At 42.4% G+C, this 13539-nt stretch overlaps 1 protein-coding gene across 2 annotated transcripts in view; it reads right to left on the bottom strand.

The window, feature by feature from the left end:
- The window catches only part of cand1 (cullin-associated and neddylation-dissociated 1), a 37705-nt gene that overhangs the window by 17822 nt on the left and 6344 nt on the right, over positions 1–13539 (bottom strand). For both annotated transcript variants that reach the window (XM_078417386.1, XM_078417388.1), the window contains exons 3-4: positions 5668–5822; positions 1794–1917 (exon numbers count right to left, since the gene is read on the bottom strand). In XM_078417386.1, coding sequence (XP_078273512.1) covers positions 1794–1917; positions 5668–5822 — 279 coding nt within the window. The remainder of the gene's footprint in view (positions 1–1793; positions 1918–5667; positions 5823–13539) is intronic.

The raw sequence follows: 13539 nt of genomic DNA, 5'->3' as shown, positions 1-13539 counted from the left end.
TTCTTTAAATGCTGTGGAACAACAGCCTTTAGTTGGATATCTTTGATCTGAAACTTGATACTTTCAGTTCAGTTTACTTGAGATCAATAAATATCTTCCACGGTTACATTACGTAAAGTCTTGCAGGTTATCGGACTACACAAAAAAATATTCCAGAGGGGGCATTTTAATTTACAGTGCATTAATTCTGTGTAGGTCTTGCCCAGGTTTGACTTCCCAAAATGCAACACATCACAACTATCTGCAGTTATGGATAGGAAAGATTTAAAGGGATATGGGCCAAACATGGACAAGTGTGACTAGTGTAGATGGGGCATCTTACTTGGTATGTGCAATTTGGGCTGAAGACCCTGTTTCTGTGCTGTATGACTCTAATACAACATATTGAGATTTTTAGTTTTTCTTATTGCATCCTATCAAACATGGCCTGACATAAGTTTTTAAATACCTATTTTGGTATGATGGAATATGATGCACACTCAACACAAGATTTAAGCTTACATATGAGGGATAAGGAATATTTTAAAATAAAATAATCCTGCAGATGCAGGAAAACAGAAACAATTAGAGAAAATGCTGCAAACATCAATAGAAACTGAAACAGTTAATGTTGCAGGTCAACAACCCTTCATTAGAATTGGAACTAGGTTCTGACAAAGGGGTTTCTTCTTGAAATACAACACTTTCACAGATGCTACCTGAGTCGCTGAGTGCTTTTAGCGCTTTTTGTCAGCTGATTTGTAGCTGCCCTACCATTATTTTGTAGATCAAATCATATTGCTCATCACTGCTGTAACTAGTCATTGATTTTGTTTGTAATAGAGACTCCATGGGCCGCAAAGTGCTGGTTAGGGACAATAGATCCAGACTACATTGTCGGTATTCAGCTGTTCCCACTAAAAGTCATGGACTTGAGTTGACCCAGTGCAGGCCTGCGACTTATTGAGTAACAGATGTCACCTATCCATCATTTACATTCCATCTGGCGCCCAACAGCATAGTACAAACTTGTAGGAGTCCACAGTATGACAACAGGAATCTGACTGTATAATTAGAGATAATTTAGATCAAAGGAAATATTGGATAATGTAGTAACCAAGTTTTTTTTAAAAACATTTTACTCTGTTTTACTTGAATACTATTTCAAATCGTTTTTAAAATGAATCCTGCATGCCAGATATTTTTTTAAAAAGCAAAACAATTGATTGGCTTTAACACTAGACAGATGTCCATTGTCTGTTTTGCCTTTAGTTCAAAGACTGTCAAAGGGTTACAGAGACAGGGCTTTACAATTACACCCAATGCATGGTTACTGTTGAGACCTTTCTTCCCCTCATAACTAACATCCAGGTGTGGAAGGAAAACAAGTTTGATTATTTGTGTTAAGCCTGTTAATTGTGGATAGTGATACTGGATAGCAAACCAGTTTCACCATGAGCCAATCTATTTAAATTCACCGATCTTTACTTCTTCTGCAGCATTCTTAATTTTTGGCCTTTAAAGCAGGATTGCTTGCAGTGCATTCTTACAATTGATTTCCATAGTGAAATCTATTTTCATTTCTACCGCCATGTAATATTGCACATTTTTATACATAAACTGGAATTGATGCATGGCATGACATTTCACAGCAGTAAAGCATTTGCTATTTGGACAACACTCTCGAGTACAGTTTATGAACACAAGTAGAGTTACAATGCCTTATTAGTAGAATGCAACTACAGTTTATTTTCTTGTTTACTACCACAGCGTTGTACAAAGTAAGGATTCTCATAATTGAATGCCAAAATTACCTGCTAAGCATATCTGCCATGATATCCAGTGCTTCCAACTGAACAGAAACATCTTCCTGTTTGGCAATGGCATTAGTGAGACGTCCTGTGATCTTTTTACAGACATTAGCTGCCAAAGCAGATCCTGGAAAATAAATGCACATTCCCAAAACGTTTCACATAAGCAATACAGATGAACTTTGCTGAGTGCCAGTGTTCTGTGTAATATAGGAATTTTTCCCAGTCACATGACACCACCACTTTGACCACAATTTGTAAAAGCGTACTTGAAATTTGTCTTCCTAGCCACAGGCTAATTTCACATAACTCCAGAGACATGGCTAAATAGCCAGGTTCATTGGTCAAACATATAATTCTTTAAAACAAAATAACAACAAAACTATTAAAGTGCAAAGAGTAAGAAGAGTATAAACAGATAAATAAAGGCAAGTTGAAAAGATAAACCTTGTGTTGAAAATGTTTAGAACTGTTGAGCAAAATCATTTCTTGCAATAACATCAAGTGGCATAGAAATGTTTATTGCTGGATTTAAACACAAAAAGTACATAGTTGCCTCCACTCAAAAAATGATTCTTTTTGATGTTAACATTCACTGTACTTCTTGTTTCTTCCATTTTTCTGTCATTCTGTGATGTGTTTGCATGATCATCTCTCACTAACAACTAATCTATTTTAAAAAATGAATTATCTGAATTATTCACATAATATAGTCAGATCATGAGGCATGTTACAGAAACACATTTGTATTCCTTCATTTCCTTCAACACCGATGGTTAATCAAAATTTAACAATCAGCTTGAGGAGTTAATTCAAAATAACAAAATAATCGTAAAACTTGAACTGGGATAGTTTGGAGTAGAGATGCAAGGAACTGCAAATGCTGGTTTACAAAAAAAGAATGTGCTGGACTAACTCAGCAGCTCAGATAGCATCTCTGGACAACAGTGATCGCAAAGGAAAGTTAGGGTCAGGGCCCTTCCTCAGACTGATTGTGGTGGGAGTGCGAATGGTGAAATAGAGGAGGGTTAGGACAAAGTCTAGTGAGTAATAGATGAATAGGAGGGGTTTGATAGGCAGATAATTGGACAAACGTCAGACATGAAAAGACAAAAGGTGTGAGTCAAGCATAGACGAGGTACAGATTCTGCAACTAGAGGAAGGAATACAGGTGGAAGGGGGAAATGGGTGCAAATCCAGGTGAGACACTGGAAAGGGGGGAGTGGGATTGTTTGGTTTGTTACCTAAAATTGGAGAATTCCATGTTCATACCATTTGGATGTAAGCTACCCAAGTGGAATACAAGGTGCTATTCCTTCTGTTTGTGTGTGGCCACACTCTGTCAATGGAGGCAGCCCAGGATAGAAAGGTTAGTATGGGAACGGGAAAGGGAGTTAAAATGTTTAGTAATCGGGAGATCCAGCAGGCCCTGGCAGACCCAGCACAATTGTTCGTGAAATTTTCACCAAGTTGATGCTTAGTTTCACCGATGCATTGGAGGCCATATCTGGAAGACCAAATGCAGTAAATGAGGTTAGACGGGGTGCACATGAACCTTTGTCTCACCCAGAAGGACTGCTGGGGTCCTTGGATGGAGTTGAGGAAGGAGGTATGAGGACATGTGTCACATGTCCAGTGATCGCAAAGTAAAGTACCTGGGGAAAGTGGTCGTTTGAATGGGAAGGGATAAGTGAACCAAAGACATGTGCAGGAGGCGGTCTCTGCGGAAGACGGAAACGGGTGGGGATGGGAAGATGTGACGATGCAGGTGGCAGAGAATGGAGCGTTGGATGTGGCGGCGGCTGGTGGGGGTGAAAGGTAAGCTCTGTGGAACTCGATCCGCCAGGCGGAGGAGAATGTTACCAGAGGGAAATTGATTGGGTGTCTGATCAAGGAAGAACCGGAGGACCTTGACACCTTCCTGGTGGGGGCTGGAGGTGTAACGGGATGGAAGTCCATGGTAAAGTCAAAGCAATTGAAAGGTATTGATGAGTTGACGAGAGTGGATCAGGAATCATCCTTTCACTCAAACGGAAGTGGAAACATGCAATTTGATTCATATAAAGTCTCTGAACATGTCAATTTTATTAGAATAGTGCACAAATTGCTTTGTAAGTAAATGGAGTTAAGATTCAGATCAGCTGCAACACAGATCAGTGACAGAACAACTTCAACAAAATGAATAAAAAACCACTTATCTTAAAGATTTTATCCATGCATTTCTGACAGCAAGATTATGAAAATTATATCTATTAATAGATCAATGAAATACAGATGCATTACTGAGATACATAAATTCATCCCAGCATTAAAAAGCATTAATGAAATGCCATCACTCAAATCAATACTGACCATGCCTCCATTGACAATCAATGAATAGCTGCAAATGTTTTCCATGCTTTACACTTATTAGTGTTTCCTCATTTCCCTCCTCAAAAACCTGGCTATAACTTTTATATTATGGTCCCAATTCTTAAAGTCTCTAGTTTGTAAGACTAGAAGAAAGTCCTATGTGTCTCGAGAACACCAATAAACAGAAGCAACTAGATTTTGCTTTCTTCAATTGGCTTATTAATATTTTTCATTCCTTGCAATCTAAAGGGTCTAATCCTATACCCTGTCAATGTAGGAAAAACCTCATCCTGGGCGTAGATGCAGCATAGACGGAGGAATTGGGAGTTGGGGATAGAGTTTTTACAGGAAACAGGGTGGGAAGAAGTGTAGTCAAGATAGCTATGGGAGTCAGTGGGTTTGTGGTAGATGTCGGTCACTAGTCTGTCTCCTGTGATGGAGATGGTGAGATCCAGAAACAGTAGGGAGATGTCGGAGATGGTCCAAGTGTATTTAAGAGCAGGATGGAAATTAGTTGTGAAATTGATGAAGTCAGTGAGTTCTCCATGGGTACAAGAGGTAACACCAATGCAGTCGTCAATGTAGCAGAGGTAGAGTTCGGGGATGTACGCCTGGAACAGGGAATGTTCGACGTACCATGCGAGTGCCCATAGCTACGTCTTGGATTTGGAGGAAGTGGGAGGAGTCAAAGGAGAAGCTGTTGAGGGTAAGGACCAGTTCTGCTAGGCAGAGGAGAGTATTAGTAGATGGAAATTGGCTGGTTCTGTGGTCGAGGAAGAAACGGAGGGCTTCAATACCATCCTGGTGGGGGATGGAGGCGTAAAGTGACTGGACATCCATAGCAAAGATGATGGAGTGGGGGCCTGGAAAACGGAAGTTATTGAGTCCCTGTCAATGTAGATCACGAGTTTGAAATAATTTATAATCAGCTAGCTATAGTAAATTGTGAATTATAACTAAATTATCTAGAAATTTTAATATTTCTATAATCCAAGTTGACATATTACCAAGATATAAGGGCAGCAGAGCGGTAGAGTTGCTGCCTTACAGCACCAGAGACCCAGGTTTGATCCAGACTACGGATGCTGTCTGTACAGAGTTTGCACATTCTCTCCATGACCCCGTGGGTTTTTTCATAAATCTTCAGTTTCCACCCACACTCCAAAGATGTACAGGTTTGTAGGTTAATTGCTCGGTATAAATGTAAATTGTCCCTAGTGTGTGTAGGATAGTGTTAATGTGCAGGGAACACTGGTCAGCACGGACTCGGTGGGCCGAAGAGCCTGTCTCCACGCTGTATCTCTAAAACCAAAACTAAGATTAACAACTAAAGTTAATTTTTTCAATACCGAATTTATGATTAAAGGTATATTATTAATTCGGAAAACTTACGCAGATTGTGGGTGATTGCTTATATAGACGCTATTATAATTCAAGCTAAAATGTAGCAATGTTCACTGCTGGGCAGGATGGTAAACACAAAAGAATCTTTAATGAGGAGCTGATTATTTGAATATAAACGTACCACTAGAAGCCGGCGGCAGTTCTCCAATCACCGTTTTCAGTCCAATACTGGAAATATCTCGTAACTGTTCTTTGTCTGACAGCATATTGGTACACAAGGTATCCACAATTGTCTCCACCTGATATTCCTTTACTTTGCTGACCAAAGGGCCAAGGCTAAAGGACAAATATTTAATTGCACACTTATTGCACACAACAGAATAAACTGGAACACACTCAAAATTAAGATTTGGTACAAGATTGATGTGTTACTGCAGATTTAATGACACAGGTATTAAATGCAAAATCACCTCTTCAAAAAACCTTATTTGGAGCAAGTGGTCATGAAAAATCCACTGCTGTTTTATATATAAAATAGCCAGCTAAGTTAAAAACTATGATTTAAGATTACAGATATTTAACGAAAGATACAATTTAATGTACAAAAAAATACAAGGTGCCGGAATAACTCAGCAGGTAGGAAGCATCTCTGGAGAACATGGATCGGTAGGAACAGAGTTATAACAGAGAGATAGGGGAGCAGAATGTGTGGCTGAGGAGTTGGTGCAGGAGGGCCGGGATTTTGTTTTCTCGGCCATTGGGATCTCTTCTGGGGCAGGGGTGACCTGTGCAAAAGAGACAGGTTGCACCTTAACTGGTGGTGGACCAACTGGAGGGGGACCAACATTCTGTCAGGCAGGTTTGCTAGTGCTACACGGGTGGGTTTAAACTAAATAGTGGGGGGGTGGGGTCAACAACATGGAAGCGTATGCGTATACGAGAGAGTGCAGGAAAGGTCATGGAAGTCTCCAGGAATAACAGGATAGAAAGTTAAAAAAGGGAGAAGAGAGTAAGGTCGAGTAAAATCAGGATACTTGTGAGAGGAGGGGTGGTCAACACTGAATTGAGAGTATTATATTTGAATGCACGTAGCATAAGGAACAAAGTGGATGACATAGCCAATGTAGCACATTTGGAAATTGGCAGGTATAATGTTGTAGGCATTACAGAGATGTGGCTGCAAGAAGATCGGAGCTGGGAGATGAATATTCAGGGTTATATGTCCTATCGGAAAGACAGAAAGGTGGGCAGAGGGGGTGAGGTAGCCCTGTTGGTTAGGAATGAAATTGAGTCCTTAGCAAGGGGTGACATAGGATCAGAAGATGTAGAGTTATTGTGGATAGAGCTGAGAAATTATACATGTAAAAAGACTAATGGGAGTTATTTACAGGCCCCCAAACGGTAGCCAGCACAAGTTACATCAGGAGATAAAATTGGCATGTAAATAAAGCAATACTACAGTGGTCATGGGAGATTTCAATATGCGGGTGGACTGGGAAAATCAGGTTAGTACTGGACCCCAAGAAAGGGAATTTGTAGAGTGCCTCCGAGTTGGATTCTTCGAGCAGCTTGTCGTGGAGCCTACCAGGGAAAAGGCAATTGTAGAGTTAGTGTTAGGCAATGAACCGGATTTGATAAAGGAACTCAAGGTAAAGGAGCCATTAGGAGGTAGCGACCACAACATGATCAGTTTTAATCTCCAATTTGAGAGGGGAAGGTAAAATCGGATGTGACAGTATTGCAGCTGAGCAAAGGGGATACAGAGGCACGAGGGAGGAGCTGGCCAGTTGACTGGAAAGGGACCCTAGCAGGGGTGACGGTGGAACAGCAATGGCAGGAATTTCTGGGAATAACCTGGAAGATGCAGGATCTTTTCATTCCAAAGAGGAAAAAAGATTCTTGGGGGAGAAAGAGGCGACCGTGGCTGATAAGGGAAGTCAAGGACAGTATAAAACTAAAAGAGAAGGCGTATAACATAGCAAAAATTGGTGGGAAGCCAGAGGATTGGGAAGCTTTTAAAGAACAGCGTAAGGTAACTAAAAAGGCAATACCGGGTGAAAAGATGTAATACGAAGGTAAGCTAGTCAATAATATAAAAGAGGATAGTAAAAGTTTCTTCAGTTAAATAAAGTGTAAGAAAGAGGCAAGAGTGGAAGTTGGGCAGCTGGAGAATGATGCAGGAGAAGTGATAATCGGAAATAAAGAAATGGCAGGGGAGTTGAATAACTTTTTTGCATCAGTCTTCACAGTGGAAGACACCAGCAACATGCCTGAAATTCAAGAGTCAGGGGTTGGAAATGAGAAGAGTGGCTATTACTAAGGAGAAGGTGCTTGGGAAACTGAAAGAGCTGAAGGTGGATAAGTCACCTGGACCATATGGACTGCACCCTAGGATTCTGAAAAAGGTGGCTTTAGAGATTGTGGAGGCATTGACAGTGACATTTCAAGAATCACTAGAGACAGGAGAGGTCCCAGATGATTGGGAAATGTTCTAATATTCCCCCACTGCACAAGAAGGGAGCAAAGCAGAATAGTGGGAACTATAGGCCGGTTAATATGACTTCGGTGGTTGGTAAGATTTTAGAGTCCATTATAAAGAATGAGGTTAGAGTACTTAGAAGTTCACAATAAAATAGGCTGAAGTCAGCATGGCTTTGTGAAAGGGAGGTCTTGACAAATTTGCTGGAATTCTTTGAAATAGCAGGACAAAGGAGAGTCAGTAGATGTTGTTTCTTAGATTTTCAGAAAACCTTTGATAAGGTACCACATGAGAGCACACGGTATCAAAGGGCAGATACTGGCATGGATAGCAGGTTGGCTGGATGGCAGAAGTCAGAGTGGTAATAAAGGGGGCTTTTTCTGGTTGGCTGCCAGTGACTAGCAGAGTTCCACAGGGGTCGGTGCTGGGGCCGCTACTCTTCACGTTGTATATTAATGATTTGGACGAGGGGTTTGAAGGCTTTGTGGTCAAGTTTGCGGATGATACGAAAATAGGTGGAAGGGCAGGTAGTGCAGAGAAAGCAGGGACTCTGCAGAAGGACTTGGACAGGTTGGGAGAGTGGGCAGAGAAATGGCAGATGGAATATAGTGTGGCATAGTGTAGAGTCATGCATTTTGGTAGGTGGAATAAAGACGTAGACTATTTTCTAAATGGGGAGAGAATCCAGAAATTGGAGGTGCAAAGGGACTTGGGAAAGCTGGTGCAGAACTTCCAAAAAGTTCATCTGAAAGTCGGATAGTAAAGAAAGCAAACTCAATTTATTTCAAGAGGGCTTGTATACAAAAACAGGGATGTAACGTTGAGGCTCTGGGAAGGCTGTATTTGGAATATTGTGAGCAATTTTGGGCACCATATCTGAGGAAGGATGTGCTGGCTCTGAAGAGGGTCCAGAGGTGGTTTACAAGAATGATCCCAGGAATGAGTAGGTTAACCTATGATGAGAGCTTGTCGGCACTGGGCCTGTACTCGCTGGAGTTTAGAAGAATGAGGGGAGACCTCATTGAAACATAAAGAATAGTGAAAGGCTTGGATAGAGTGGATGTGGAGAGGATGTTTCCACTAGTAGGAGAGTCCAGGACTAGAGGTCATAGCCTCAGAATTAAAGGATGTTATTTTAGGAAGGAGATGGATACATTTCTTTAGTCAGAGGATGGTGAATCTGTGGAATTCTTTGCCACAGAAGGCTGCGGAGGCCAAGTCAGTGGATAATTTTAAGGCAGATAGATGGATTCTCGATTGGCTCAGATGTCAGAGGTTATGGGGAGAAGACAGGAGAATGGGGTAGGAGGGAGAGATAGATCAGCCATGATTGAATGGCAGAGTAGACTTTATGGGCCGAATGACCTAATTCTACTCCTACCACATGACCCTAGGTGACGGTTTGGGCCAGGACCCTTCTATTGGTTGATTGCGTACATGCGTGTGGGGTGGTGGGAAGAAAGATGGAAGAAGGGGACAGGACAAAGCCCTCAAATCTCTCTCCCCTCTGAACTCTTATCCACACCTCCCCCCCACCCCCCCCCCTCCCATGGACGTCCAGTCCACCTACACCTCCATGGCCTACCTCTGTTCAAGGCCCTCCGGTTCTTCCTTGAACAGAGACCCAATCAATTCCCTCTGCGAACACTCTCTTCCGCTTGGCAGATAATGTTTTGCGGAGTTTACCTTTCACCCCACCAGCCGCCGCTGCATCCAACAATTAATTCTCTGACATATCTGCCACCTTCACCATCACATCTTTCCATCCCCACCCGTTTCCACCTTCTGCAGAAACGGCTCCGTTCACATCTCTTTGGTTCACTTGTCCCTTCCAACCCAAACTATTTCTTTCCCTATGGACTTTCTATTGCAACTGCAGGGCATGTAACACTTGACCCTCCCTCACCTCTATCCAGGGACCCGAGCAGTCCTTCTAGGTGAGACAGAGGTTTACGTGCATCTCTTCTAACGTCATCTACTGCATTTGCTGTTCCCAATGTGGCCTCCTATACATTGGTGAGACTAAGATAGACTTGGTGACCATTTCCTTGAGCACTTGCTCTTGGTCTACTAAGGCCTGCTGGTTTGCTATCCACTATAATTCCCCCTCTCATTCCCTTACTAACCTTTGCGACCTGGGCCTCATCCAGGCCGCACACAAACTGGATGAACAGCACCTCGTATTCCACTTGGGTATCTTACAAGAGATTAGTGTGCAAAATTAGAGCACATATTATTGTGGGTAGAGCATTGACATAGAGAGAGCACTGGCCGGCAGATTAGAAGCAAAGAGTAGGAATTAATGGGTCCTTTTCAGAATGGCAGGAAGTGACCAGTGAAGTGCCACTAGGTTCAGTGCTGGGGCCCCAGTTATTTACAATATAAATTAACGATTTAGATGAAGGAATTAAAAATAACACTCCAAGTTTGCGGATGACACAAACTGGGTGGCAGTGAGCTGCGAGGAGGATGCCATGAGGCTGCAGGGTAACTTGGATAGGTTGGGTGAGTGGGCAGATGCAGTATATAATGTGGATTAATGTGAGGTTATCCACTTTGGAGTCAAGAACAGGAAGGTAATTATCTGAAAGGTGTCAGATTAGGAAAAGGGGAAGGCGTTTGGTATGCTTTCCTTTATAAATCAGAGCATCGAATATAGAAGTTGGGATGTAATGTTAAAATTGTACAGGGCATTGGTGAGGCCGAATCTGGAGTATGGTATGCAGTTCTGGTCGCCAAATTATAGGAAGGATGTCGACAAAATGGAGAGGGTACAGATGATATTTACTAGAATGTTGCTTGGGTTTCAGCACTTAAGCTACAGAGAGAGGTTGAACAGGTTGGGTCTTTATTCTTTGGAGCGTAGAAGGTTGAGGGGGGACTTGATAGAGGTTTTTAAAATTTTAAGAGGGACGGACAGAGTTGACGTGGGTAGGCTTTTCCCTTTGAGAGTGGGGAAGATTCCAACAAGGGGACATAACTTCAGAATTAAGGGACAAAAGTTTAGGGGTAACATGAGGGGTAACTTCTTTACTCAGAGGGTGGTGGCTGTATGGAATGAGCTTCCGGTGGAAGTGGTGGAGGCAAGCTCGATTTTATTATTTAAGAGTAAATTGGATAGGTATATGGATGGGAGGGTTATGGTCTGAGAGCAGGTAGATGAGACTAGGTCAGAGAAAGTGGTCGGCCGAACGGGCCTGTTTCCGTGCTGTAATTGTTATATGGTTATATGGTTATATATGGTTTAAAGAGACCTGGATGTCCTTGTTCATCCGTCACTGAAAGTAAGCATGCAGGTACAGCAGGCAGTGAAGAAAGCTAATGGCATGTTGGCTTTCATTGCGAGAGGATTTGAGTTTAGGAGCAAGGAGGTCCTACCGCAGTTGTAAGCTCTGGTGAGACCGCACCTGGAGTATTATGTGTAGTTTCGGTCTCCTAATTTGAGGGAGGACATTATTGCTCTTGAGGGATTGCAGTGTAGGTTCACCAGGTTAATTCCCGGGATGGCGGGACTGACATACGAGGAAAGAATGGGTCGACTGGGCTTGTATTCACTGGAATTTAGAAGGATGAGAGGGGATCGTATAGAAACATATAAAATTCTTAAGGGTTTGGACAGCCTAGATACAGGAAAAATGTTCCCGATATTGGGGGAGACCAGAACCAGGGGTCACAGTTCAAGAATAAGGGGTAGGCCATTTAGTTTAGTTTAGAGATACAGTGCAGAAACTGTATCTCTAAACTAAACTAAATGGCCTACCCCTTATTCTTGAACTGTGACCCCTGGTTCTGGTCTCCCCCAATAGGTCCGTGCCGGCCAGCAATCCCTGCACATTAACACACTATCCGACACACACTAGGGACAATTTTTACATTTACCAAGCCAATTAACCTACAAACCTGTACGTCTTTGGAGTGTGGGAGGAAACCGAAGATCTCGGAGAAAACCCACACAGGTCACGGGGAGAACATACAAACTCCATACAGACAGCACCCGTAGTCAGGATCGAACCCGGGTCTCCGGTGCTGCATTCACTGTAAGGCAGCAATTCTACCGCTGCGCCACCGTGCAGGTTAGGACTGAGATGAGGAAAAACTTTTTCACCCAGAGTTGTGAATCTGTGGAATTCTCTGCCACAGAAGGCAGTGGAGGCCAATTCATTGGATGTTTTCAAGGGAGAGTTAGATTTAGCTCTTAGGGCTAATGGAATCAAGGAATATGGGGAAAAAGCAGAAACAGGGTACTGATTTTGGATGATCAGCCATGATCATATTGAATGGCGGTGCTGGCTCGAAGGGCTGAATGGGCTGCCCCTGCACCTATTTTCTAACTAATGGTATGAACATTGAACTCTCCAATTTTAGGTAATTAATCTCCCAACAACCCCCTTCTCAATCCACGCTTTCCTCTCTTACTCTCCCCCCCCCTCCGCACCTCATCTGGACCCATTTCCTGCGCCTCACCTGGACCCATCTCTCCTCTTCCACATATATTCCTTGCTCTGTCTTCACAATTTGTACCATGTCTATGCTTTTTCCATCCATCTGCCCATCACCCCCCCCCCCCCCCCCCCCCTCCACTACTCCACCTACCACTTGCGAAGCTTTGGCTTGTCCCTCCTCGGTTCCAGCTTTATCACGCCCCCCCCCACCACAATCTGTTTGAAGAAGGGACCCAACCCGATATGTCAAGTATCCATGTTCTCCAGGGATGCTGCATGACCTGCTGAGTTTTTCGAGCACTGTATTTTTTTGTAAACCAGCATCTGCAATTTCTTGTTTATACTTGCATAGGCTAAAATCCTGAAAGCATGTTGCTTCAACTTATTTTATAAGGCTAAACATATTGGGCTGGATTTCCAAGTTATTATCAATGGTTCTGAACTGCACTAAGCAGTGACTTGGAACTGACTTCCCAGCACATGCTGTGAAATGCCGAAGTCTGGGATTAACAGTCAAATTTAAGATTCCATCCAGATAGGTATGGTGTAAGTTCTGAGACCTCATTAATTTCAATTGGATCAAGGTAATGGATATGGGGGGGGAAAAAATCCCCAATAAAGCTTAACAATTGTTTTTGTACTTAAATTAACAAAAAATAGTGATCATTTACCTAATTTTCAAAATTTTAAATGTCTGAATAGGCACCAAGTTTTTTAGCTGACAGAGGCGTATCCCCAAATCTTGTCAGTCATGGCATGCTGAGGATGTTGTGAAGTGTTACATACTTCTCAGGACACATCACTAACTTCAGACATTTGCTAGTATGGGGGAAGAGAACGGGGAAACCGCAAGTGACAGCAGAAACCGGCCCAAAATACAATCTGCTTTTATATTATTTATTTTAGGGGTTATGATGTACCTTTAGACCACAAAATACAACTTTGATAAGGAAGCATAATCATTCCACTTATTATTATGATACAATAAGTTATTATGTATTCTGATCAATAGCCTCCTTCTCACTGTATTATTCCATGATACTAAACTTTAACACAATACTTCTTTCAAGCAACTTGCATAATTGTTGCCTTTTGTACCTCTGAGAACACCATGTGGTTCTGTTGCCACACT

This window comes from Rhinoraja longicauda, chromosome 20, assembly GCF_053455715.1.
Source record: "Rhinoraja longicauda isolate Sanriku21f chromosome 20, sRhiLon1.1, whole genome shotgun sequence".
NCBI lineage: Eukaryota > Metazoa > Chordata > Chondrichthyes > Rajiformes > Arhynchobatidae > Rhinoraja > Rhinoraja longicauda.
Note: the sequence above shows the minus strand (reverse complement) of the source record. Positions and strands in the feature narration are given on the sequence as shown.